Below are 23848 nucleotides of genomic sequence, written 5' to 3'. Positions count from 1 at the left end.
ATGCAAGTAGAAAAATAGGGACCACTCCGGTGGGAAGGTAACAGCGTTCCGTGCGCCTTTGGTGTCTAGTCATGCCGGCCACATGACCATGGAGACATCCTCGGACGAGCGCTGGCTCTTCGGCTTTGAAACGGAGATGAGCACCGGCCCCTCGAGTTGGAAACGACTAGCACGCATGTGTGGGGGAACCTTTACCTTTACTACTTATTATTATTATTATTAATTATTATTATTATAATAACATGGCGGGACCCAGAAACTTGCCAAAAATAGAATTAAAGGGAGTTGAAGTCCACAAGTCTTCAAGTGGCCAAGTTTGAAGACCCCTGTTGTTGAGGCTATTTAGGAGCAGGAACAGGGTTGGTTGATTCCAGATTGCAAGTTATGGCCTTGTTCCTCAAGGTAGTAAGTAGGAAAGACTTGGGTTCTCCAGCCAGGTCCTGGAGAATTTGGAAGCTGCGTAACCTTAAAAACACCTTTCCTCTCATTGCTGGAAGAAGCTACTTGTAGCAGGCCACTTCTAAAAATGTTCCTAAGGAAACCATGTGGACCTTAACTCCACGTGGAGTTCAGAAGGACCACAAAACCATCACCAAGAACAAAGCAATCAAAGTGGCTATACCCAGCCTTTCCCAGCCTGGAGGACCGCAATTTCTGGGATTCTCAGCCTGCGCAGTCAAAAGCAGTAGCCACAACAGACATTATGGAAGGATACCGAAATACATTTCTGACTCTCCTGTGCCTGTCCATGAGATTTACCATAGCAGAACCACGCTGACTCCTTCCCTAAAGTCTGGAATCTGTTCAGTGACTCAAAACTTTGCTCCTAAATTTGGTTCCGCCGTGGCCTCAGAAAGGCCCCACCGTAACCGTTAAAATAGGAAGGACGGACAAGCTTTGAACTAATTGAAGAGAGAGCCAAGCCAGAACTATGGAGAAATGTTCTGAGAACAATTAACCAGAAGTTGTGGGCGTTCCGCCGCTGGAGGGTTTTTCAAGAAGAGATTGGACAACCGTTTGTCTGAAATGGCCACCTCCTTGAGCAGGAGGTTGGACTAGAAGACCTCCTGGGTCCCTTCAAACTCTGATGTTCCGTTAAGAAGCGAAGAGGTCAGCAAGCCGCAAAAGGATTGGTATATAATGGGGAAGGGGAACGTTACCGTCCGGCCAAGTCCAGACTCAGTCAGCTTAACCTCATTATTCCTAGGAGGAACTTTTCGTGGAGGAAAGATCCCCCAAAGTATGGACCTCCAGAACCAGGATGATACAGTGGTAAAGGATAGAAGATCACAACCATCCAGGCTCCGAGCTCTTCCCATCTCCTCGCTCTCAATGCTATCCTATGCCAAGGATCATTCTAGATCAGGGCTTTTCAACCAGTGGTACGTACGGGTACCACCTGTGGTACATTGGCACCTGGCAGGTGGTACGCGACCATCCTAGAAAAGTGGTAGCGGGGGAGGGGAACGAGCTGAACCGGTGGCAGCACCGCACAAGCCGGAGCGAGAGACGGATGGAGCTGCAGGGCTGTCAGGGCTCAGCGGAAGCGCCAGGATCAGTGCCAGGATCCAGGTGGAGCTCGGCACTGATCCTGGCGCTTCTGCTGAGCCCAGAAGAAGCGCCAATTAGCTGGAATGTTGCAGCATCTGCAGGGTCTTGTGATTTACATTCTGATGCTTGGCAACTGATTCATATTTATGACGGTCACAGTGTCCCAGGGTCATGTGAAGTGACCAAAACCTGCTGAAGCCACCCAGCAGACGGGGGGCGGGATAAAAACCAAACACTCCCACCACCCCACCCTCGCTGCCAATCCTCAACAGAAATGCTCCCAACAATGACAACCTCAGACAGGAGGAAGAGCGTCGCTGGGCGGGCGGGCAGGTGTCTTGCTCGGCTGTGGCTTGGGGGGCACTTTTTTCAGTGCCATGGTAACTTTGAACAGTCACTAAGCGAACTGTTGTAAGTCGAGGACTACCTGTACAACATCACTTTTTTCCTTTTTTTTCTTTTGCTCATCATGCTAGGCGACTGGCGGTCCTCGGATGTTGCCCTATCCTAAAAGTGGTACAGTGGGTGAGAAGGTTGAAATGCCCTGGACTAGATTCAACGTGGCAGATGAGAAGACCACGAAGCCCCATTTTGAGCCCGTCTAAGGTTTGTACAGCAAATTCTTGATGGGGAAAAAAAATCACGGGACTCTCCCGCTTTTGAGGAGGTCACCCCACACAACCCATTTCCCCTCCCTCCCCAATTTCGTTGGTACCTTCGATCGGAAGGAGGATGACCCGAGAATGATCGTAGGCGATGACATTGGCGTAGCGGTTTTTGGGCTTATTCACCTCGAGGTTGGAGTGTTCCCAAGTGAACTGTTGCCCAGGATCGATGGACTAGGAGAGAGAGAGAGAGAGGAAGGAAGAAAGTTACACAACGACATTGTCATGGTTCCGAGAGATGAGAATTTCCTTAAAGAACATTATTATTTGGCCACAGAATAATGGCACGTTCAAGGGGGAACCCAAAACTGAACCACTCCCCCCCCCAAAAGTTACAAAGTTAAACTTCCCAGCCCAACGGTGAGTCATAAATCACACTCCTCAATGAACTACTTGTGCAGGCTGACTTTCTAACCGAGACTACAGCCTGCCCAAATGCAGTTAGCAATGACCTTGGTTCCCATGGAACGGAACAACTTATCATTATGTCTAAGATAAAACAATCACCCACCCACCCCACCCCACCCCCGCCTTCCAATTCTGGGGCAGCTGAAAAGGAAGAGAAAATGGTCTCAGCTAATTTCGTTTTGAGAGTTGACAGAAATTCCTTTTCCGCTTCAAATTCATGGTTCAGCTAAGGCAGGGGTAGGCAACCTTGGCTCTTTTATGACTGGTGGACTTCAACTCCCAGAATTCCTGAGCCAGTCATGCTGAGGGGAAAGGGAGAGGTTTCCAAGCTGGGCCGTGCTGGCTGAGGAATTCTGGGAGTTGAAGTCCGCAAGTAATGAAGGGGTCATAGTTCCCCCATGCTGGCTGAGGAATTCTGGGAGTTGAAGTCCGCAAGTCATGAAGGGGTCATAGTTCCCCCATGCTGGCTGAGGAATTCTGGGAGTTGAAGTCTGCAAGTCATGAAGGGGCCATAGTTCCCCCATGCTGGCTGAGGAATTCTGGGAGTTGAAGTCTGCAAGTCATTGGGGGTCCATAGTTCCCTCATGCTGGCTCAGGAATTCTGGGAGTTGAAGTCCACCAGTCATGAGGGGTCCATAATTCTCTCATGCTGGCTCAGGAATTCTGGGAGTTAAAGTCCACCAGTCATAAAAGAGCCAAGGATGCTTACCCCTGAGCTAAGTGCTTCTTTCTTCAATCTGGTGCCTTCTAAAAATGTTAAGAAATTATCCCAAATCTCCAGTCAGGGTGGCTGTCAGGTCCCCAAGGAAATATATTGTTTTCCCCCTTTAGAGTATACGTGCTTTCGTAACCATTCTTTGGGACCTGCCATTCTGTTGGGAGGGGGGGATGCTTTGCAACGTCTTGCTACTATAACCTTCCCTCCCAGGAGAAGGGACGCAGCATCCTTATCTCAGAGACGGTTTGCGCCTGGCGCCACAGTGAAGAGCGTGCCAAAGGAGCCAGTTACCAAAACACTATGCCACCTGTGGGCTGGCTGGGATTCAAAGGGATCCTGGTGGGAGGAGTAATGAACAGTGGTTTTAATATACTTTTCCTGTGGGTTTTTCTCCAGATCTCGCCTTGTTTTCCCTGCTATCACTAGCCCCTAAGCTAATGCAATCCTGGGTTGCGTAAACAGAGGTATAGAATCGAGATCGTGCAAAGCATTTGTACCGCTTGATAAAGCCTTAGCAAAGGCCACACCTGGAATACTGCGGCCAATTTTGGTCACCATACTACGAAAAAGATGTTGAGAGTTTGCAAGAAATTCAGAGAAGAGCAACTGAGATGATCGTAAGGCCTGGAGACTAAAGCCTACGAAGAACGGCTGTGGGACTTGGGTCTGGCTAAAGAAAGGAAGAAATAGGGGAGACATGATAGCGGTGTTCCAGTATTTGAGGGGGCTGCCACAAGGCAGAGGGGGTCATGTTATTCACCAAAGCACCAGAGGGTAGGACGAGAAGCAATGGTTGGAAACTGATCAAGGAGAGAAGCAACCTGGAATTGAGGAGAAACTTCCTGACGGTGAGGACAGTCAACCAGTGGAACTGCTTGCCTCCAGAAATCGTGGGGGCTCCAACACTGGAAGTTGGAGTTACTTGTCTGAGATGGTATAGGTTCTCCTGCTTGAGCAGGGGGCTGGACTAGAAGACCTCCAAAGGTCCCTTCCAGTTTCTATTCTATTCTATTCTATTCTATTCTATTCTATTCTATTCTATTCTATTCTATTCTATTCTATTCTATTCTATTCTATTCTATTTAGTTCCTTTTGAGAGAATGCCTGTTTCAAGAGTTCTGCTTTCTTGGGAAGCCTAGATGAGGTAGGTCGTTACAGTGGCTTTTGTGGACTTGTGGAAGTTGTGGTCCCAGTATATCTGCAAAGTACTGGATCGAGAAAGCAAGAGTAGAAGAGAAAGCACCTCTTGTATCAAATACAGGTAGTCCTCGACTTACAATCATTTGTTTAGTGACTGTTCGAAGTTACGAGGGCACTGGAAAAGGTGATACGACCTTTTCACACTTATTACCCTTGCAGCATTCCCCACGTGATCAAAATGGGGATGCTGGGCAAACTGGCACATACTTATGACGACTGCGGTGTCCTGTGGTCAAGGGATCCCCTTTTGCGACCTTCTGAGAAGCAAAGTCAATGGGGAGGCCGGATCCACTTCACCACCGTGTGAATAAATCCATAACTGCAGCGCTTCCCTTAACAAGTGTGACAAGGAAAGTCGTAAAATGGGGCAAAACTCAGTTCACAGCTGTCTCGTTCAGTCACAGAAATGGTGGGGCTCAAATGCGGACGTAAGTCGAGGACTACCTGCAATTACTATGAACAGTGAATGGCTAAAGGTGATCTATTAGGGTAGTCAGTGTAAACGAAAATGTGATAAAAGTGTGTTTCATTCAAAAAAAATTGTCCTCATCATTTAGGATAGGGCTTTTCAACCAGTGGTACGGGTACCACCTGTGGTACTTTGGCACCTGGCAGGTGGTACACGACCATCCTAGAAAAGTGGTAGTGGGGGAGGGGAAGGAGCTGAACCGGTGGCAGCACCACACAAACCGGAGCGAGAGACGACTGCAACTGCAGGGCTGTCAGGGCTCAGCAGAAGCGCCAGGATCAGCACCAGGATCCAGCTGGAGCTCAGCACTGATCCCGGCGCTTCTGCTGAGCCCAGAAGAAGCGCCGATCAGCTGGAATGTTGCAGCATCTCCAGGGTCTTGTGATTTACATTCAGATGCTTGGCAACTGATTCCTATTTATGACGGTCACAGTGTCCCAGGGTCATGTGAAGTGACCAAAACCAGCTGCAACCACACAGCAGACGGGGGGGGGGAATAAAAATCAAACACACCCCACCCCATTCCTGCTGCCAATCCTCAACAGAAATGCTCACAACGATGAAAACCTCGGACAGGAGAAAGAGCGCCACCGGGCGGGCAGGTGTCTTGCTCGGCTGTGGCTTGGGGGGCACTTTTTTCAGTGCCATTGTAACTTCGAACAGTCACTAAGCGAACTGTTGTAAGTCGAGGATTACCTGTACTTCATCACTTTTTTCCTCTTTTTTTTTTGGTCATCAAGTTTTTGACATCTTGCTAGGCGACTGGTGGTCCTCGGATGTTGCCCTATCCTAAAAGTGGCAAAATGGGTGAAAAGGTCGAAAAGCCCTGATTTAGGAGACTCTGTACAGGTGCCCCAAAGGTGCATTTTTCCAGAGGCGACTGGACTTTTCTTCATTTTCCTTGAAGACGTTTCGCTTCTCAACCAAGAAGCTTCTTCAGTTCTGATTGAATGGAAGGATTTAAGGGCTGCAAGGAATATAAATCCTTCCGTTCCCCACTGTTCAGTCAGAGCTGAAGAAGCTTCGTGGATGAGAAGCGAAACATTTTCAAGGAAAAACCAAGGAAGGCCAGTTGCCTCTTGATAAAGCTCCTTTGGGACCGGGAGGACTGAGCATCTCCAGAGACATCTGCACAGGTGCATTGGCCAAGATAGTGGTGACATCACTCACACCTGTGTCCCAAAGCAGACAACTGATTGGGTTCATTCAGATTTCTTCTGTAATAACTCGTTATCATTAGGTTAAACTAGCTATCAGCTTAGTGGGCTGCTTAGAAAAAAAAAGATCAGACAAAGTCATTGAAGGAGAAAGGTTTATCAGGAATCAGAAGCTGCCTGCAATTAGTGCAGGTTCGCATCCCACCAGGCTCAAGGTTGACTCAGCCTTCCATCCTTCCGAGGTAGGTAAAATGAGGACCCAGATTGTTGGGGGCAATAAGCTGACTTTGTAATAATGCCGCTTGGGGTGTGTGTGAAAGCCCTAATAAGCAGGCAGATACATAGAATGAAGGCTACTGCTAAGCTTGTAAGCCGCCCTGAGTCTTCGGAGAAGGGCGGGATATAAATGGAATTAAAATAAAAAATAAAATAAAAATAATAAAATAATTAAATAAATAATAATAATAATAATAATAATAATAATAATAATAATAATAATAATAATAATAACAACAATAATAAAAAAAAGTTGGAAAGGACCTTGGAGGTCATCTAGTCCAACCCCCTGCTCAGGCAGGAAACCCTGTACCATTTCAGACAAATGGCTGTCCAGTCTCTTCTGAATAGAATAGAATTTAAGAGTAGGAAGGGACCTTGGAGGTCCTCTAGTCCAACTCCTTGCTTAGGCAGGAAACCCTGTACCATTTCAGACAAATGGCTGTCCAGTCTCTTCTGAATAGAATAGAATAGAATTTAAGAGTAGGAAGGGACCTTGGAGGTCCTCTAGTCCAACTCCTTGCTTAGGCAGGAAACCCTGTACCATTTCAGACTCTTCTTAAAAAGTTCCGTGTTGGAGCATTCACCGCTTCTGGAGGCAGGTTGTTCCACTGATTAATTGTTCTCACCGTCAGGAAATTCCTCCTTAATTCTAGGTTGCTTCTTATGTACTCCTCTCTGAGCTTGGTGGTTTTCTCAGTCAGAGAAAATATGTTTTCAGTGAAAAGATCCTGGTGCGGAAACAATTGAGCCCTCTGGGGTCACAAGACCACCCCAGTCGGAAACACAATACAGAAATTAAGGAAGCAATGCGGCTCAGAAGAAAGTGTGTTTTGTTTTTTGTTTTTTAAAAAAATGGGATTTATTTTAGCAAAAGCTGAACGGAGACGTGGTCAGGACGCTCGAACTGAGAATTTCCTGAAATCGTAGGAAAGGAAATTGGACAACCGTTCCACTCTGGAATTCAAAGTATGGCTGTGCCGGTCCTGTGCTTCAAGCAAATCATCAAAATTCTGCATTGAGAAAAAGACACACACACACACACACACACAAAGCAAAACTATAGAGGCCTGACCAGAGCTAGGAAAAAGGCAATCAAACCAACAGAGGAATGAATTTTTTTTTTTAAAAAAATAACTTTATTCCTATTGCCTCTTCGCTTTGCATAAGCGTGATCCACAATGCTTTGAAGCTTTGTCTCCACCTCTGGAGAGCTAGAAGCTACTAAAGGAAGAAGAAGAAGGAAAAAAAAAGGGGTGTGTGTGCGTGTGGGGGGGGGGAAACCCCAGCCTGAAATTCCAGGCTTTCATTGCATCATCTTAAAACACACAAAGCTAGACACACAAACATTACCTTTCACACACCCCCAAGCGTGCATCAACTTCGCTTGGTCTGAGCTCGCTGTTCCCTCACCCCCACCGCCCACCCCACCCCCAAAGGGGCTGAATTAAACGTGGACAGCAGCCAAGTGGGGGGGGGAAATTTCCCCTTTTGATCAGAAAGAGGCCGTTTGGTGGACCAAGGCAGACGCCCTCCTCCCCTTTAGGACTGAAAAGCCGTCTCACCAGCTGCACCCGGGAGCATCTGAGAAGCTGCAGCACACAAAGCCTTGCGGGGTGCTAAGACAACCAACCCCCTTCTGCAAAGACTCTGAAAATGGATTGCTGCTTGCTCTGCGCTCCGCCCCTTGTTAATTTCATTAAGTTTCTGGCTCCCTTCCTTCCTTCTTTTCCTCCCTCATTTTCCACTCTCATTCTTTCCTTCCTTCTTTTCCTCCCTCCTTCTCCACTCTCATTCTTTCCTTCCTTCTTTTCCTCTCTCCTTTTCCTCTCTCATTCTTTCCTTCCTTCTTTTCCTCCCTCCTTCCCTCCTCTCCCTCCTTTTCCACTCATTCTCCTTCCTTCCTTCTTTTCCTCCCTCCTTCCCTCCTTTTCCACTCATTCTTCTTCCTTCTTTTCCTCCCTCCTTCCCTCCTCTCCCTCCTTTTCCACTCATTCTCCTTCCTTCCTTTTTTTCCTCCCTCCTCTCCCTCCTTTTCCACTCATTCTCCTTCTTTTCCTCCCTCCTTTTCTGTAATCACTCTTTCCTTCCTTCTTTTCCTCCCTCCCTTTCCACTCATTTTTCCTTCCTTCTTTTCCTCCTTCCCTCCTTTTCCACTCATTCTCTTTCCTTCCTTCTTTTCCTCCCTCCTTCCCTCCTCTCCCTCCTTTTCCTTTTTCCTTCACTTCCCTCCGTTTCTCTCTCTCTCTCTCTCTCTCTCTCTCTCTCTCTCTCTCTCTCTCTCTCTCTCTCTCTCTTTTAAACGATCTCAATCTGCAGTCCTGGAAAGAAGCCAAGAAGCACTTTTGGATATTGCATTATGCAGATTAGGCGCCAGGGGGAAATGGCAATAAGCCTTGGCAGAGCGAATAATACATTCGCTTTCTCCTTGCCAGCCTGCCTGCCTGCCTGCCCTGCCCTGCCCGAATGCTGAGAAGGGTTAGGAAAGGCCCCTGCAGAGATGAGGATCTTTCCCCGTCATCTCACTTGGGCAATTAGTAATTCATACACCGTATAAACTGCTTGGCACTGGCTGGAAAGAGATTTGAGGAGTTATCTCAAAATTTGTGCTGGGATTTATCCACTGGCGGGCTTCCTTCTCTGCCGAGAGACCCAGGGGCTGGGTTTTTGATCTCTCTCTCTCTCTCCCCTGCCTCATCGCCTTTTCTAGGATCAGGCCACGTTTAGCTTCATTTCTCCAGACCTTTTTGGCTGTGTTGCTCTGTCCTTCCTCCAGTCATTCCCAAAGATACGAGTTGCTTTTTCTTTCTTTCTTAAAATAAGGATGCTTAACTCCTTCAAAGACGCTAGAATGGGTCGACTTTCAGAAAGAAATCCCTGCTTGTCTACAATTTGTACCAATGTTTCCCAGTTATGGCCATTTGAAGATGGGTGGTTTTCAACTCCCAGAATTCATTCCCTCTCTCTCTTTCCTTTCTTTTTCTCTTTCTATCTTTCTATCTATCTATCTATCTATCTATCTATCTATCTATCTATCTATCTATCTAACTAACAGTGTACATCATCCATCCATCCGTAGTCTGTCTATCGGTCTGTCTGTCTGTCTGTCTGTCTGTCTGTCTGTCTGTCTGTCTGTCTATCTATCTATCTATCTATCTATCTATCTATCTATCTATCTATCTATCTATCTATCTATCTATCTAATCTATCTATCTATCTATCTATCTATCTATCTATATCTATACAGTGTATACCATCCATTCATCCGTAGTTATCTATCTATCTATCTATCTATCTATCTATCTATCTATCTATCTATCTATCTATCTATATCTATACAGTGTATACCATCCATTCATCCGTAGTTATCTATCTATCTATCTATCTATCTATCTATCTATCTATCTATCTATCTATCTATCTATCTCTCTACAGTATCTATCATCCATCCATCCATCCATCTGTACAGTTATCCCTCCCTCCCTCCCTCCATCTATCTATCTATCTATCTTTAGTTCTACAAATAATACATATGACTTTATTACTTTGATAAATAACTCAAGGCAGCGAACACATTTAATAGTCCTTCCTCCACCTATTTTTCTCCACAACAACAACCCTGTGAGGTGGGCTGGGCGGAAAGAGAATGACTGGCTCAAGGTCATCCAGCTGGCTCTCGTAGCCATGGTGGGATTGGAAGTCTCCGTCTTCTGGTTTCTAGCCTCGTGCTTTTAACAACTAGACTAGGGGTAGGCAACCTTGGCCCTTTTATGACTCATGGACTTCAACTCCCAGAATTCCTGAGCCAGCCATGCTGAGGGGAAAGGGAGAGGTTTCCAAGCTGAGTCAGGTTGGCTCAGGAATTCTGGGAGTTGAAGTCTATGAGTCATAAAAGAGCCAAGGTTGCCTACCCCTGCACTAGACTAAACTGACTCTAATTTACAGTTGTTTTACCAAAAACTGGTAATTAGCTTTGTTTTTGACAAAACTACACCCATGGCAAACCACTGCTTAACAACTGTGATGTGTGCTTAATGGATGTGGCGTTCGCTTAACGACCGACACACAAAAAAGGTCCACAGCTTTACAACTGTCGCAACTTATGACGGTGTTGGGCAGACTCCATTACAGTTGTAAATCGAGGACGACCGTATTTCCTTTCGTTATTCTCATCTCCTACTTTAATTTGGGGAACTTGGTATCTCTTATTTCTTTTTATGCATTTTGGTGTAACATCCTGACCTTCTTCGCAACCCAAATCAGCAGGCGAAATCGCAGTCAGCAGCTGCTTTCCACAAATTAAACGTGATTAGACTTAATTATGGCTTGGGCCTTTCTTTCTTTTTTTTTGGTGTCCAAAATGGTTTAAAATTATTTAATGCACTGTATTCATAACAGACCGAGAAAACCGGGTTAATCCAGGGAGCATGTTAAGCATGTGGTGGGGGTGCCACCTCTTTAGAGCTGCTTTTTTTTTTATAAAACAAAAATTAGCAATGATTCACAAGGCAAATTGAGTTCAGAAAGTTCAGTACAGCAGCTCAACCCGGGAACGCAACTACACCCTTAGCAGAACACACTTTCAAATCTAAACACACACTTCCAGCGGCTAACAGTGAGAAACTCCCCTCCCTAACAACAGTGTTTGTTATTCTCATTTTTATGAAATTAATAAGGCGGGTGAATCTATTACGTCATCTCGGCCCCCACTGTCTAGGTGCCGAGACCTTGTTGTAAGAATAGATTCTTCCGGTTGCAACTGCAGTGTTAGCAATTTAGCAAAGATACAAAACAGGGACGTGTGCACAAGGTCATTGGAAGCTGAGACCCAAAGGTGCTTTTTTTTCCCAGGAGGCAACTGGACTTTTTTGTTTTTCCTTTGAAGACGTTTTGCTTCTCCTCCAAGAAGCTTCCTCAGCTCTGACTGGATGGTGGGGAAGGGAAGGATTTATACTCCTTGCAGACAGCTGGTCATTTGCATCCTTTTAGAGAGCCGTTGAGGCCACTTGAAGGTTTTCTGTGTCCTCCAAATGGCCTCCACGACAACCATGACCTGGATGACTGAGCATCTCCGTAGGCGTTGACTCGATTTAGTTTTTTCAGCCAAGTTCTGCACACAAGGCTATTTGCGTGATTGTGGGCGTGTGTGTCAAAATCTGCAAGGTTTTGATCATCTGGAAGATTTTGATCTAAGGACTATCATGCCTGTACCGACTCTGGGATAGAACAATGCTATGATATCCTCAGGGACAAACAAAACTTGTTCTAGAGCAGGGGTAGGCAACCTTGGCTCTTTTATGACTCGTGGACTTCAACTCCCAGAATTCCTGAGCCAGCCATGCTTGTGGACTTCCACAATTCCTCAGGCAGGCACGCTGGCTGAGGAATTCTGGGAGTTGAAGTCCACAAGTCATTAAAAGGCCAAGTTTGAAGACCCTTGCTTGTGGACTTCAACTCCCAGAATTCCTCAGGCAGGCACGCTGGCTGAGGAATTCTGGGAGTTGAAGTCCACAAGTCATAAAAGGGCCAAGCTTGAAGACCCCTAAACTAGATACAGAGTTTCTCAACCTTGGCAACTTGAAGATGGGTGGACTTCAACTCCCAGAATTCCTCAGGCAGGCACGCTGGCTGAGGAATTCTGGGAGTTGAAGTCCACAAGTCATAAAAGGGCCAAGCTTGAAGACCCCTAAACTAGATACAGAGTTTCTCAACCTTGGCAACTTGAAGATGGGTGGACTTCAACTCCCAGAATTCCTCAGGCAGGCATGCTGGCTGACGAATTCTGGGAGCTGAAGTCCACAAGTCATAAAAGGGCCACGTTTGAAGACCCCTGTGCTGAAGCATGCCAAGTTGCTTTAATCAATGCAAGAAGCAGATTTGAGTTTGTGCATAGTCCAAACGATTTTCAGGGCACCCGCGGCCTGCATTCTTAGCAAATGAACAGATCATTGATTAGCTCTTGTGACTCTTGAGCAGAAAGGAAAGTGGTTTTTTTTTCATCTTGGGGGTTTCAGCCCCAAAATCCAACCCTGGAAAATGCTTCTCGCCTCCTCTGGCTGGGCCCGACCATTTCCCCTCGTACCTCGTACTCCTGGGACAGCTTGAGGTTATCGTTGGCTTTCAGGTGCTCCGTGTGATCTGCCAGATCCGAAATGGGGATCGGTGGATGGTTCAGCATACCTGGAGGGGGTTTAAAGAGAAGATAGGTGGGGAGTGGGAGAGTGGAATTCTTCAACGGAAGCCGTTAGTTAGGAATAAAATGAGAAATGCGTCACTAAGTCGAATGACAAAAGAGAAAGAACTGCAATGGGAGAACGGTTAGAAAAGGTGGGACAAGAATGGAAAAGAAAAATAAATAAAAAACAAAAACGAGGGCTCGAAATTTGTGTCCTTTGGAACTCGAGAGAGAAAATTCCCCGTTATGGCCCCACAATCTCAAGACAGAACAAAGCTGCAAAAATGTGCATTTTTATTGATCAGCAGGAAAAAAATGGGTAAGGGGAGGAATGAACCAAACACAGGGATTCTGACCACAGCCCCTTGCTAGCCATTTCAAAAAGGGGGTGGGTGGGTGGGTTAACAGGCCTGGTCAAGGAAGGGAAAAGGAGGGTCTTCAAATGAAATGGAAACACAACACGTTGGTGTGCCAGGATGTCAAGGTGCCAAGAATAAAAATATGTTGGGTGTACAAATCATCCTCAAACCCCCTTACTCGTCCGCTGCAAAGGGAGGGAGGGGTGAAGTTGGCTTGTCTGGAGGAATGAAAACTTAACAGGTGTGTGTGTAGGGGTGGAGTACGAATCTGTGGAGCCTTTTCACAAAGCTGCCACAACCTATGCAAAGAGCAGGGGCGGGCAACTCTGACAACTTTACGACCTGGGGACTTGAACTCAACCGGAATTCTGGGAGTTGAAATCCACATGTTGTAAAGTTGTCACAGTTGCCCATCCTTGGATAAGAGATTGACAGGTCTGCCTTTACGCTGAAAAGATAAAATTGCTACAAGCAATTGAACAGAAAAGAAATCTGACTCAAGTGATGCCATTTAGTAGGATTTTTATTTATTTATTTATTTATTTTTGGCAACATCCCCCTTTGAGGAAGCCTCTTGAGGATCTGGCCTGCAGGAAGTTCTTTTTCGTTTTTTTTCAGGAGAAATAAATTCCCTTTAGGGCTAAAGAGGTCCCCTGCCTTTCATCCTTTCACTAGGGCTAGCACATCTTCAAAAGCAAAGGAGAAGAAAGAGGTCATTTACATCAGATTATTCAATCTTATCCAGGAGAAAGTAGCAAAAAAACTATTCTTTGGCACATGGAGAAAGGGGGGAAAAAATCTTCGGGGGGGGGGGAGGGAACCCACAAAATTTTGCCCTTACGAAATTTAAGAAACGAATCCCGTTTCCTCCTGAAATCATCCATCTAATTTGAGGCCTCTTTTTTTCCTGTTAGATCAGTGGGATTCAAACTTTTGCAGGCCGTGGGACCTGGCTCATTAAAAAATAAAAATCAAACTACAGTTCAAATCAAGAGGCACGGGGCTTCTGAAAGTCAACTGATAAGCACCCCCCCCTTCAAAGTTTCTCCTATTTGTAGGGTCTGAGAGGAGACAAAAAAACACACACACCAAAATTAAAAAAAAATTCCAAAACTACATCCACCTCTCTGCGAGAGAAAAAAAATATCCCCTTTGCTCCTAGAGTACAGTTTTGTCTTGGTTTTTTTGTGGATAATTTTTTTTTAACCTTCCTTTCCAGGGGACCCATCCGAGCCCTGCTATTATTAATAAGCCAGGGGCCTTGTTTAATTTTTTTTTCCTTGTTGGATTTAAGCATGCATTCATAGCTTTGGAGAGCTTTCCCCTTCAAATAAGCAAATTGAACAACGTGAGGGGGAAGTGTGGCCACCTCTTATACTCTCCAGAATTGGAACTCAGGACCGGTGCCTGGTGCTGCCAGGGCAGATTGAGGGAAGAAATAGTGAAAGGAGAATGGATCTGTATTAAAATGTAAATAAAACAATTTTCGTTCAGTTTCACAGCAGGAAAAGTGCGGACCGGGAATTAGCAACAGAAATGTTCACGTTGCCAACATTGAAGTGATTTACTCCGTTCCTTCTTATGTTTAGGCATCTAATGACGGTTATTGTCCGGAAACCTGTGTAATATATGTCTGTTACATAAGCTGATTTCACAGGACTGACTGCAGAGGGATTTTCTCCCACATTAAGAAGGTGTGATGAAGATTCAGTCTTCATTTTACCCAGAGGAATAGAATCAAATTTAGGGACTGCGGTTCATCAGACTTCTGTTGAAAAGGCGAATGTTCCAGGGGTCTTCAAACTTGGCCCTTTTATGACTCGTGGACTTCAACTCCCAGAATTCCTCAGCCAGCCACGCTGAGGGGAAAGGGAGAGGTTTCCATGCTGAGCCACGTTGGCTCAGGAATTCTGGGAGTTGAAGTCCACGAGTCATGAAAGAGCCAAGGTTGCCTACCCCTGGCCTAGGCCTAGGCCGCTTTATGACTCGTGGACTTCAACTCCCAGAATTCGTCAGCCAGCCACGCTGAGGGGAAAGGGAGAAGTTTCCATGCTGAGCCACGCTGGCTGAGGAATTCTGGGAGCTGAAGTCTACGAGTCATAAAAGAGCCAAGGTTGCCTACCCCTGGCCTAGGCCGTTTTATGACTCGTGGACTTCAACTCCCAGAATTCCTCAGCCAGCCACGCTGAGGGGAAAGGGAGAGGTTTCCATGCTGAGCCACGCTGGCTCAGGAATTCTGGGAGTTGAAGTCCACGAGTCATAAAAGAGCCAAGGTTGCCTACCCCTATTCTACACAAAACCTGCTACATATTGAATAAGGACAACGAAGTATTGTTTTTTGGAAAAAGGAGGATTTAGGAAAACACTCAGAAATACCATCCCTTTTGTTGGCAGTTGAAGGGGACTTGACTCTTAATATTGTCAAGACTTCTGGCAAACTTTTGGAATTGAGGGGTCCTAGGTGGACTCTTGAGTTGGTTGTTTTTGTGCAGACGTTTCGTTGCCTATCTAGATAACATCATCAGTCCTATTGACTTGGTGCTAGGACTAGCACTGATGAGGTTAGCTAGTTGGTAATGAATTTAGGAGACTGGAGGCTGAAACATATGAAGAACGGTTGCTGGAAGTGGGTATATCTAGTTTAATGAAGGATGAGGGGGGACATGATAGCAGTCTTCCAGTATCTCAGGGGCTGCTCCAAAGAAGAGGGAGTCAAGCTATTTTCCAAAGCGCCTGAAGGCAGGACAAGAAGCAACGGATGGAAACTCGTCAAGGAGAGAAGTAACCTAGAACGAAGGAGAAATTCCCTGACAATGAGAACAATTAACCAGGGGAACAACCTGCCTCCGCAAGCGGTGAATGCTCCAACGCTGGAAGTTTTTAAGAAGAGACTGGACAGCCATTTGCCTGAAATGGCATAGGGTTTCCTGCCTGAGCAGGGGGTTCAACTGGAAGATTAAAAATGGAGAATTTGAATCTCCAAGGACCCTTCCAATTCAAACAGAATAACAAGAGTTGGAAGGGACCTTAGAGGTCATCTAGTCCAACCCCCTGCCCAAGCAGGAGACACCCCACACACACACACACCATTTCGGACAGAGGGCAGTCCAGTCTCTAAGCCTCCACCGATGAAACTCCCATAACATCGGGAGGCAAAGCTGTTCCACTGGTTGATTGTTCTCGCTGGCGGAAAATTTCTCCTTATTTCTAGGTTGAATCTCTCCTTGATCAGTTTTCATCCGGTTATTCCTTGTCTGGCCTTAACAGGTGTTTTGAAAAATAGGTTGAACCCCCCTCAAATATCGGAACACTGCTATCATGTCTCCCCTTGTCCTTCTCTTCCTCTATTCTGTTGTTCTGAAACATCTGCAAGAAAACAACCAAGCTCAGAGAATACCAAGGAACACACACACACACACACCATTTCAATCCTGAGCTATAAATATTCTCCTTTATTGGGGACTTTTTGGAACCGTCAAGCTAATAAGGAATCGTCAACTTTCAGCATCATCTTCAAATTTCAGGAAGGAAAAGAACGACATACGCAGTGTCGAGGCAATTTTCAGGTGAGCCCTAACAGGGGTCTTACACGGGACAACACGTTTTACGGGTTTTACACAGTTAATCAAAAAGCTCTGTAGCGTGCTGGGAGCCACAGAACATAATTCACAGAATTCACGGGAAACGATTTTTCTCTAGTTAGCCTTCTGATAAACCACCACAATGCCTTGCAAATACAAAAAAACAAAAAAAACGGGAGAGGTGGGGAGATGACGGGGACCGGTGGCGAATTTCGAGCCCTACGTGGGTGTTGCGTGATTAAAAGCATCAGCAAGCAGCGGTGGCAGCACAGAGTAAAATAAACCTTTGGGGGGGGGGAATTTAAAAAAACGAACAAAAAACTAAAACAGACATAGCAAAAGCGTGTGCTGCGTTTACCAGTTTTACAGTAGGCTTTTGCAAAATAAGCAGCCTGGGCTGTTTGCACAACCCCGGCAAACTCACCAACCGACAGATTCTGAGAGAGAGAGAGAGAGAGAGAGAGAGAGAGAGAGAGAGAGAGAGAGAGAGAGAGAGAGAGAGAGAGAGAGAGAGAGAGAAGAGCATCGCAAACCCCCAGCTCAAATTCCCCTTTCGGAGGGGGAAATCCTGGACGAGCATTTAGTCTCTGAAGATCAGTCCACGATTAAAAATGGGAGAATTTGAAAATGTCTCCTAAACTTTCAGTTTGTTTTTCCAGCGGATTAGGGATCCTGCCTTTTATTGTTTTATTATTTTTTTTAAAATATCCTAAAGGGGAAACATCCCTGCAGCAAAGAAAGCACGCTGTGCAACACGGTTTCTGTTCGGTGGCCAGTCTCCTGAGGTTGAATCGGGATAGCACCCGGGTGATCATTTTCTACGACTTTCCAGAACTTGCCCTCTGTAAACTGCTGCCTTTTCCGCCAGCGGCCTTCTTTAACAGCCAAGGAAATCAATAATAGATTAGCCCAGCAGGTATTTATTTCACAAAATCCCAGCGTTGGAAAGAACCGACAAATCCAATCCTTTGCATCTCTGGCAGATGCCATGCAGCCCATTTAGGAGGGAGCCCAATTCAGTTCAAGGGGTATGGATGGAGTTTTTAACTTAGAAAACCAGCACCGGGGTCGCTAACAAACGGAAAAGGAAGAGGGCTGGATTTGGGGAGAACTAAAGCAGGAGAAGAGGATAGAGACGGCCCAAAAATATTCTCCTTTTCCTTTGGAGATATGCTTAGCACCAGTTTTATTTTTCCCCAGCAGGGAATCTAATGCTGCCTGCAAGTGGGGCTGAAAGCACCAGCGGCCGTCGCTCGAGCCCGTCAGGCAGCACGTATTGGCGCCTGCTGCCAATACGTGCTGCGGGCGTGCATGCTATGCGCCAACCCGCTGCTCATGCGGCCTAGTTGCGAATAGGCCATAGCCCGGTAGTGGATCACGGCCCGTAGGTTGGGGACCCTTGGTCTAAAGCAGAGGTCCCCAACCTTTTGGGCACCAGGGACCGGTTCTGCGGAGAGAGGTTTTTCAGCAGGCCGGAGGGTTGCGTGGTTTTGTGTGCTGCCTGCATCCCGCGGATGGGGCTTTGCTTGTTTGTGCGGCCCGGTAGCTGACATGCTGCAGCCCGGTACCGGGTCCACGGACCGTGGGTTGGGGACCCCTGGTCTAAAGAACTGCTAGTAGTTATCCAATTCCTCATTGGTCAAGTACAGGTAGTCCTCAAGTTATAACCATTTCTTTATTGACTGTTCAATAAAAAGGGGACTTAGGACCGGTCTTCCCATTGACAACTTTCGGAATATCACGTGACCAAAAAATTCAGGCTCTTGGCAACTGGCCTGTATTGATGACACTTGCTTTGTCCCGAGGTCATGTGATCAGCTTGTGTGACTTTCCGACAAACAAAGCCAATGGGAGAAACCAGATTCGCTTAACGACTGCACGATTCACTTAGCAACTGCAGCGGTTCGCTTAACTGTGGCAAAAAAAGGTGGTAAAATGGGGCAGGACTCACTTCACCACTGCCTTTCTTAGCGATAAGAAATTTTGGGCTCTACTGTGCTCCTACGTCAAGGACGACCTGTAGTTAAGCTATTTGAGCTGCAGTTCTTGAGAAGCTTTGCCATCAGCCGTACTGGTTGGGGTGGCTGAGAGTTAGGAGGGTGTTGTGATTCCTCGCCAGCCTGTGGATCCGGCAGCTGAGTCCTAGAAATCAGATGAGGAGGAGGAGGAGGGGGCCGGAGTGACATCAGAGTCAGAGGAAGGCTCTGAGGAGCTCCGAGACTTACAGTCGGAGGAGGAGCCCGGCCCCTCTACTTGCACTCAGGCTGAGACACAGCTGTGCTGGGAGCCTGAGTCGGACAGTGATGAAGCACAGCTGGGAAATATCCAGGATGCACGAAAGCGCCGGCAAGATAAGCAAGTAGGACAGAGGAACGCAATGGGGCGGCTCCAAAGGCAAAGGAGAACGCATTAGGAAGCCACGCCTGGGCTGAATTATAAAAGGGAAGGTGTGGGAGGTGCTGGTTGCCAAAGGCAACCGTTCGTGTTGAGGATGGAGTTTCTGTGGACAGTGTTTGTTTGCCTTGGAGTTTGACTCAGGTCTGTGAGAATAAAAGGGGTTGGTTTTTTCTTGCGGTTCCTGCCTGTTTCTTGGAAGAGGGGTTTCTCCTTGTGAGCAGAACAAGGACTCACCTAGGCTGGGACAGAACAGAGGGTGTAATTTACCCCACCTTGCCAAGGCCCCTTTAAGTGAATGAAACGGTTGTAAAACGCATTTTGCCACAGTCGTTAAGGGAACCTATTCCTTGAGGTGGCACAGTTTCGCCAAAACCTGGAGTTAAGTTCTGGTTTTTAGCAAAACCATCATAAAATGTGTTCATGTGATCGCGGGATGCTGCAAACGGCTGTCAATACGACTGAGTAGTTGAATGTCCAAAGTCGGGGGAGGGCATGGCCATAATCCCGTGTTTCTTTCCCCCCCCCAGGTAGGTTGTATCTTTGTACAGTCGCTAAGCAACCAGACATAAGGTGAAGATCACCTGCACAAGTACTCCTCGACATACAACTGTTCATTTAGTGACCGTCCAAAGTTACGATGGCATTGGAAAAAAAGATAACGTGTGACCCGTTTTTCTCACACACACACACACACACACACACACACACACACACACACACATTGCAGCATCCCCGTGGACATGTGATCCAAATTCAGATGCTTGGCAAATGGCTCACATTTATGACGGTCGCTGTGTCCCAGGATCACGTGACCCCCTTTTGCGACCTTCTGACAAGCAAAGTCAAGGGGGGGGGGAAAGCCGGATTCACTTAACAACCGTATTACTCACTTAACAACTGCAGTGATTTTGCTGAACAACTGTGTCAAGAAATGCCGTAATATGAGGCAAAACTGACTTAACCAATGTTGGGCTCGTAAGCCGAGGACTACCTGTATTTTCATTTGGCAATCACCAGGAAAACTCTCAACCGAAGGATGCTCCAGTCAAAATCATCCCTAAAGAGGGTAAGGCATTTCTCTTCAGGTGCCAGAAATACTCAGCGGAATTAAACAGAACTAGAGGATGTTTTTACTTTTGTAGTTCCACTAAGTTAGGGTTGCTTCTATCTTTCTCATAGGGAGCAGCTGCTTCTAGAACAGATAAATCCTGCAGGACCTGGGTTTGGCTAGTCTAAAGAAAAGAAGGAAACAGGGGTGACGTGATAGCAGTATTTCAGTATTTGAGGGGCTGCCCCAAAGGAGAGGGAGTCAAGCTGTTCTCCAAAGCACCTGAAGGCAGGAGAAGAAGCAACGGATGGAAACTAGTCAAGGAGAGAAGCAACCTGGAACTAAGGAGAAATTTCCTGACAGTTAGAACAACTAACCAGTGGAACAACCTGCCTCCAGAAGTGGTGAATGCTCCAACACTGGAAGTTTTTAAGAAGAGACTGAAATGGTATAGTCTGAAATGGTATAAGTTCTCCTGCTGGAGCAGGGGGATGGACTAGAAGATCTCCAAGGTCCCTTCCAGCTCCTATTCTATTCTATTCTATTCTATTCTATTCTATTCTATTCTATTCTATTCTATTCTATTCTATTCTATTCTGTTCTGTTCTGTTCTGTTCTGTTCTATTCTGTTCTGTTCTATTCTATTCCTATTCTTTGTTTTCTATTCTATTCTATTCTATTCTATTCTGTTCTGTTCTGTTCTGTTCTGTTCTATTCTGTTCTGTTCTATTCTATTCCTATTCTTTCTATTCTATTCTATTCTAGTCTAGTCTATTCCTATTCTTTGTTTTCTATTCTATTCTATTCTATTCTATTCTATTCTATTCTATTCTATTCTATTCCTATTCTCTTTTCTATTCTATTCTATTCTATTCTATTCTATTCTATTCTATTCTATTCCTATTCTTTGTTTTCTATTCTATTCTATTTATTCTATTCTATTCTATTCTATTCTATTCCTATTCTTTGTATTCTATTCTATTCTATTCTATTCTATTCTATTCTATTCTATTCTATTCTATTCTATTCTATTCTATTCTATTCTATTCTATTCTATTCTATTCTATTCTATTCTATTCTATTTCCTATTCCTATTCTGCATTCTAATGTCCCCGCGAAGGAGCTGAACTGATAGGTCCCACCCATCCACCCCAAGGCAGAACCAGGGGCTCAAAACTCGGATGACTTTCGCACTGTTCTGCCAGGACGACTTGCAGCGCATTGTGCGAAATAAATAAAACGGCTATGCAGTTTACAGGCTCTTGTCCTGTTGAATGCAGACCCATGTTTATCTCCCCAACCACCCCTCTATTATTATTTTTCCCTCCAAACTCACAGCAGCTTTCAGGAAAAAAAAACACTAGTTATTGACCAAAGCCATCTTTTCTGGCATTGAAAGAAAGAAATCTTACGGGATAGAGGAGTGCTCTTCTCATCCAGCTTCTCAAATCCCTCAAAAATCTCCTTAATCTTGTTACTGCAGAGAATTGAAATGCACTATCGCCCCCCCCCACACACACACACACCAGGAACTGGATCCTTTGCCAGGCAAAATTGCCCAAATATCGGTTATCCTGACGAAAGGCTCTTTTTGCCAGTGGAGCACAGTCACAAACACCGAGGTGGTTTCAGATGGTTTTGCCCCAAACTGACTTTTCAAACTGATGCTGACGTACAGGCTGGGTTTGAAATACAGGTAGTCCTCGACTTAACGACAGTTCATTTAGTGACTGTTCAAAGTCACTAAAAGTCATACAAGAGGCAGTCAAGCGATTCTCCAAAGCACCTGAAGACAGGACGAGAAGCAACGGATGGAAACTAACCAAAGAGAGAAGCAACCTGGAACTAAGGAGAAACTTCCTGACAGTTAGAACAATTAACCAGTGGAACCCCCTGCCTCCAGAAGTGGTGAATGCTCCAACACTGGAAGTTTTCAAAAAGAGACTGGGACAGACATTTGTCTGAAATGGTATAGGGTTTCCTGCCTGACCTCCAAGGTCCCTTCCAACTTTATTATTATTAAATAAAAAAACAATGAAATAAAGTTATTATTAATCTGACAGTTAGAACAATTAGCCAGTGGAACTACCTGCCTCCAGAAGTTGTGAATGCTCCAACACTGGAAGTTTTTAAGAGGAGACTGGACAGCTATTTGTCTGAAATGGTAGGGTTTCCTGCCTGAGCAGGGGGTTGGACTAGATGACCCCCCAGGGTACCTTCCAACTTTATTATTATTGTTGTTGTTATCTTTTATTCATTAAACATGAACCTCAGTCAACTGAACATTCAAATTGATTGGCGCTGATGGTTGACACGGGTTGCTGCCAGCATAACAGAACTGTAAAAAGTGATTTATGACAGTTTTTCACACATATGACCGTTGCAGCATCCATACTAAGATTATTACCTAAGAAGGGTTACAGATTGAGAAGGGAACTCATCTATTCATCTCCAACACTGGAAGTTTTTAAGAAGAGACTGGACAGCCATTTGTCTGAAATGGTATAGGGTTTCCTGCCTGAGCAGGGGGTTGGACTAGATGACCTCCAAGGTCCCTTCCAACTCTATAATAATAATAATAATAATAATAATAATAATAATAATAATAATAATAATAATAATAATAATAGTAGTAGTAGTAATAATAATAATAATAATAATAATAATAATAATAATAATAATAATAATAATAATTGCACAGTCAGCCAGATATTCAGACTGGATTTGGCATTTTTGTCTACCTATCGAGTCCGTACCAAGGACCTGGGATAGGCAGGTGTGGATGTTTGAGGGTATTCCAGATCTCGTCGCAGGATGGAAGCAGTTCCTAGCAAGGCCGCCTTTTGCAATTGACTAATGGCGAATTTGTCAATGCCGATGATGGTGTTCAAGTGGTGCTCCAGTTGTTTTGGGATTGCACCCAAGGCGCCTATTACTATTGGTACCACCCTTGCTGCTGATGATGACGATGATGATGATGATGATTAAACGTTTATTCATTAAACATGAAACTCAGTCAACTGAACACTCAAATTGACTGGCGCTGATGGTTGACACGGGTTGCTGCCAGCATCCTAGGTACCAACCAGGTATCTCCTTAAAATGTAAGATGTTCCGAGTAGCGCAGTTTTTTGTAGCTTTGCTGGAGTTGTTGCTATTATTATTATTGTTGTTGTTGTTATTATTATTATTATTATTAATTATCGCACAGTCAGCCAGATGTTCAGACTGGATTTGGCATTTCTGTCTGCCTATCGAGTCCTTACCAAGGACCTGGGATAGGCAGATGATGATAATGATGATATTATTATCATCATCCATCTCCCGCTCAGCGCAGGAATCATGCAAAGGGAGCGTCCCTTACAGATTTCCTATTAAAAAATGTCCGCTCTGCAAGGGGTTTTTCCTCCATTCTCTGGGATTTAATGGATTTCACAGTCTGATGGAAGCAAGGGCAGCCTTCAAATATATCCCGAGGCAGACTCCCACGCTCTAAAGCAACCTCCTACGTTTGACTTACAAATGCCACACCGTGCAACCTCCTCACAGAATCAACCGAGAGAAATGGCTAGCTTGCCAGCCTTTTATTAACTTGTGAAAGAGGTTGTTTCATGAGCTGAGCATTTTCTGCTCTCTAGGAAAAAAGAGGGCAGAGATGCACGCGTGCACACACACACACACACACACACACACACACACACACACACACTCTCACTCACTGTTCCTTTGGTTCCATGACTATCCCGGCAAGTGCTTTGATATAACACTTCAAAATACAGCTTCAATACACACCCCGCCCCTCGTTATGAACCTGTAATCCAGGGGTGTCAAACCCGCAACGTCA

The 23848-nt window shown here is 45.5% G+C and overlaps 1 protein-coding gene across 1 annotated transcript in view; it reads right to left on the bottom strand.

The window, feature by feature from the left end:
* PTPRS (protein tyrosine phosphatase receptor type S) overlaps positions 1-23848 on the bottom strand; it is a 256467-nt gene that overhangs the window by 35292 nt on the left and 197327 nt on the right. Inside the window, 2 exon segments of the mRNA XM_083365216.1 lie at positions 2267-2390; positions 12527-12624. Of these exon segments, the coding sequence (XP_083221342.1) occupies positions 2267-2390; positions 12527-12624 (222 nt within the window).

This window comes from Vipera ursinii (genome assembly GCF_947247035.1).
Source record: "Vipera ursinii genome assembly, chromosome: 1".
Lineage (NCBI taxonomy): Eukaryota > Metazoa > Chordata > Lepidosauria > Squamata > Viperidae > Vipera > Vipera ursinii.
Note: the sequence above shows the minus strand (reverse complement) of the source record. Positions and strands in the feature narration are given on the sequence as shown.